A 3564-nucleotide genomic window follows, 5' to 3' on the forward strand; every position below is an offset into this window, starting at 1 on the left:
GCTGCATGGGGCAGTTTGCCAATGTGATATGGTATTTATTTGTACAGTCATTGTAATATATTCCCTTTCCCCCACTTTGAGTCTGGTGTGTTTTGTCTGGAAAAACCCATCTCACATTAGGTTGAGATGTGGGAGGGGGCTTAGACTAGGGGATTGGATTTTGGGGCTATCTCAAACCATGACATGGGGGCTCCGTCCTGCTCCCGCCGCCCCCGCCGCCCCCTCCCCGTCCCCGCGAACCTCCGCCGCCGCTCCGCACTCCATCCCGCGCCGAGGGGGCCCCACCCCGGGCCATGCCCCCTTTAAGAGCCGCCGGACATTCCCCCCCTCTCCCTCACGCAGCTGAGGGACCGCGCCAAGACGGCGGAGGCCCCGCCCACTGCGCGCGGGGAGGGCGCGGGGGACGTTGGGAGGTGTAGTCCCACTCGGGGCATGATGGGAAACTCCCCGTGGGGATGGGGGGGTCACGGGAGACACGGGGGGTCACAGGGAATACGGGGGAACACAGGGGGGACACGGGAGGGGGCGAGGGGGCCACGTGGACACACAGGAGAGGAGGGGGGTCATGGAGGAACACGGGAGAGGAGGGAGGACACGGAGGAACACAGGGACAGGGGGGGACCCAGGGGAACATGGGACGGGGCGGTTACGGGGGTTCATCCAGGTCCCAAAGGGCATCCAAACCCCAAACATAGCCCCGTTCCGTTCGGGGGGGGGGGACACAGAGCCACTGCTGGGGGCACGGGGTGGGGTTGGGGCAGGGTATCCTTTATCCCCCTTGCGCACCTCCAGGGTGGGCAGCAAAGTCATGTTTTTTTAGGGCTGCAACTGGCCAGGGAGCCCTCGTGTACTCCTCAGACCCGGCCTCCTCCGCGGAGGATGTGCCGCCCCATCACTGCCCCGTCCGGTGTCCCCCTGGGTCACCCTCGTCTCCCTGTGTCCCCCTGCGTCTCCTGTGTCTCCCCGCGTCTCCCCACGTTCCCTGGGTCTCCACGTATGCCTGCCTTCCTCGGCGACAATCTCGCCTCTGTCTTGTCCCTGCCCTCCTCGGCGACAATCTCTCCTCTGCCTCGTCCCCACCCCTCGCGACAATCTGTCCTCTCTTCTGCCTCCTCCCCGCCCCTCGGCGACGTCACGGGCCCGCCGGAATAAAATGCTCCGGCGGTCAAGAAATCGAGTGGGCGGCGGCGGCGAGCGCGTGCTCCAGGTGCAGGTGGGAGCGCCGGGGCTCAGGCAGCGGGAGGCGGCGAAAAGGGAGGTCTGTCGGGTTCGCCCTGACCTGGGCCGGGGGAGTGCCGGCAGTGCTGGGAGGGGGCTCTGGCGGACACTGGGGGTGAAGTGTTTCGAGCGGTGGCCCCCGGTGGCTCTCACCGGGTCTCAGTGCCAGCCCCGCGCAACCCGATCGCTCATCGCCGCATCCCTGGGTCACCCCCGTGTCCCTGCGTTCCTCCTCGTCCCCCCGCCTCTCCCGTGTTCCCCCTGTGGAGCGACCCACCGGCGGAGGCAGCCGGCGGCGTTGGTGACAAGGGGCGGAGCCGGGCGGGGAGGGCGCGGGCGCGCGGTCCTGACGACGGTGGGATCCGCTCGGTGCTGCGGGGGCTCGGGGAGCGGGAGGGGGCGAAAAGGGGGATCTGGCGGGTTCGCCCTGCCCTGGGACGGGGGATGCTGGCGGTGTGGGCGCTGGAGGTGAAGAGTTTGGAGCGGTGGCCCCCGGTGGCTCTCAAAGTCTCAGCGCCGGCCCCGTGCAGCCCGATCGCTCATCGCGCCGCATCGGCCGCGGGGTCGTGGAGGAGGGACCGCGGGGTCGTGGAGGAGGGACCGCGGGGAGCCACCGACCGGGCCGCCGGGGCTGTCTCTGTACCCAACCATGCGCCCCCGTCGGGGATCGTCCCGGAGTGGGCTGCCCCGTCCCCGGGAGTGTTCCCGGCCAGGTGGGACCGGGCTTGGAGCCACCAGGGCTGCTGCGACCTGTCCAGGGCAGCGGGGGGATGGCATGGGCTTCAAGGTCCCTCCCATCCCAAACCATTCTTGGACTGAATGACAGATGCGATCCTGCAGCCAGCCTGGAAAAGATCGCGGTGCTGCTTTTCCTGCCGCTCCCTGGCACATTTCTCAAGCAGTGACTCGTTGTCAGCGCTCAGTGCCCCAGGGCTCCAAACTGCTGGGGCAGGAGCCGTTGGGCACAATCCCCCTCTCTGGACTGTTCTCTCCATATTCTCTACAGTCTGACACAGTGCTCCTGTTAAATCTGCACTCAAAGAGGGTTTTTATTTCACCCCTAGCGATGCCTCAGGTTCAAGACGTGGCTTGTCCCCATCAAGAAGGTGCCTCTTCTAACTTTGCAGTGATTCAAGGTATGGAGGGTGAACGGAACTGGAATGGTGAGAATGCAGAGGAGCCCCTGAGTCACCAGGATGGATCAGAAACAAGGAAGACCCTCAGAAAACATCTGGGTGAGTGTAGGGCCACCTGTGTCCTGTAGGGAGGGGACAGTGTCGCCCCACGAGGACGGGGCTGGCAAGTGTGAGGCTGCTCCAGTTGTGTGGAAGAGGCCTCTCACCCCGTCAGTGGCTGGTGCCCACACTTCTGGCTGCTCTGGGGTTGGGTGGCGGGATGTGAGGGCTGGGCCTGCTCAGGACAGCCCCGTCCTCACAGCCAGTGGCTCTTTCCTCCTCCAGGCAATTGGTTCAGATCCTGCCGAGTGCTGACTGTGCTCCTGGTGCTGTCTGTGCTCCTGGTGCTGTCTGTGCTCCTGAACATGGCTTTGGTGGTGGCTGTGGCTGTGCTGGCAGGTTAGGAAGGAGCAGCTGCCTCAGCACAGAGGCAGCTCTGGGCACAGGGCTGGGCTCTCTACTCCCTGTGGAGGGGAATCCTCAGAAGTTCTCCATTTCCTTCTTCAGAAAGACTTAGATTCCAGTCACACGCGGGGCTCCAGAGTTTCTGGCCTGTCCCGAGGCCTGGGTCGGGTACAACAGGGTCTGTTACTACCTCTCGAGGGATGAGGGGACCTGGGAGCAGGCTCGGGATTGGTGCTCCGAGCTCGGGGCCTCCCTGGCCATGCTCAGCGACAAGGCAATGGTGAGTGAGGGGCTCTGGAGGGTGTGTGGGTGGCAGAGGGGAGCCTGAGGGGGGTTCCTGGCCTAGGGCAGCTCTCACTGCCTGCTCCTCTCTCCCTCCCAGGGCTTCCTCTTCCGCCTCAGTGGCAACCTGGATTACTGGCTCGGGCTGCGGAGATGGGACTAGCGGCTGCAGTGGGTTGACGGCAGCAGCTACAACTCCTCGTGAGTCCCGGGGGGACGGGCAGGGGATGGGAGGGATGAGGCTGCTGGGACTGTCCCTCCTGGGCAGCGCTTGTCTCCTCATGTGCTGGGGGAATGGGCAGAGACGACCTGTCCTGTTCACAGCCCTGCCCTGTAACAGCGCTGTCTCTGCTCCTCATTGCAGGCTGGAGGTCCTTGGCAATTCAGAGTGTGTGTACCTGGCGGACCATAAACTCAGGAGCGAGGACTGTTCAAAGCAGCTGCCGTATCTCTGCAGCAAACCCCAAACTCTCTCACCTGTAAT

The 3564-nt window shown here is 64.7% G+C and overlaps 1 protein-coding gene across 1 annotated transcript in view; it reads left to right on the forward strand.

Moving 5' to 3' along the window:
- The first annotated feature begins 2284 nt into the window (after positions 1-2284).
- Positions 2285-3564, forward strand: part of LOC108509818 (C-type lectin domain family 2 member B-like) — a 5988-nt gene continuing 4708 nt past the window's right edge. Inside the window, 5 exon segments of the mRNA XM_017839401.1 lie at positions 2285-2453; positions 2679-2788; positions 2911-3078; positions 3181-3281; positions 3445-3559. Coding sequence (XP_017694890.1) covers positions 2285-2453; positions 2679-2788; positions 2911-3078; positions 3181-3281; positions 3445-3559 — 663 coding nt within the window.

Source organism: Lepidothrix coronata, unplaced genomic scaffold, assembly GCF_001604755.1.
Source record: "Lepidothrix coronata isolate B3197 unplaced genomic scaffold, Lepidothrix_coronata-1.0 Scaffold410, whole genome shotgun sequence".
Taxonomy (NCBI): domain Eukaryota; kingdom Metazoa; phylum Chordata; class Aves; order Passeriformes; family Pipridae; genus Lepidothrix; species Lepidothrix coronata.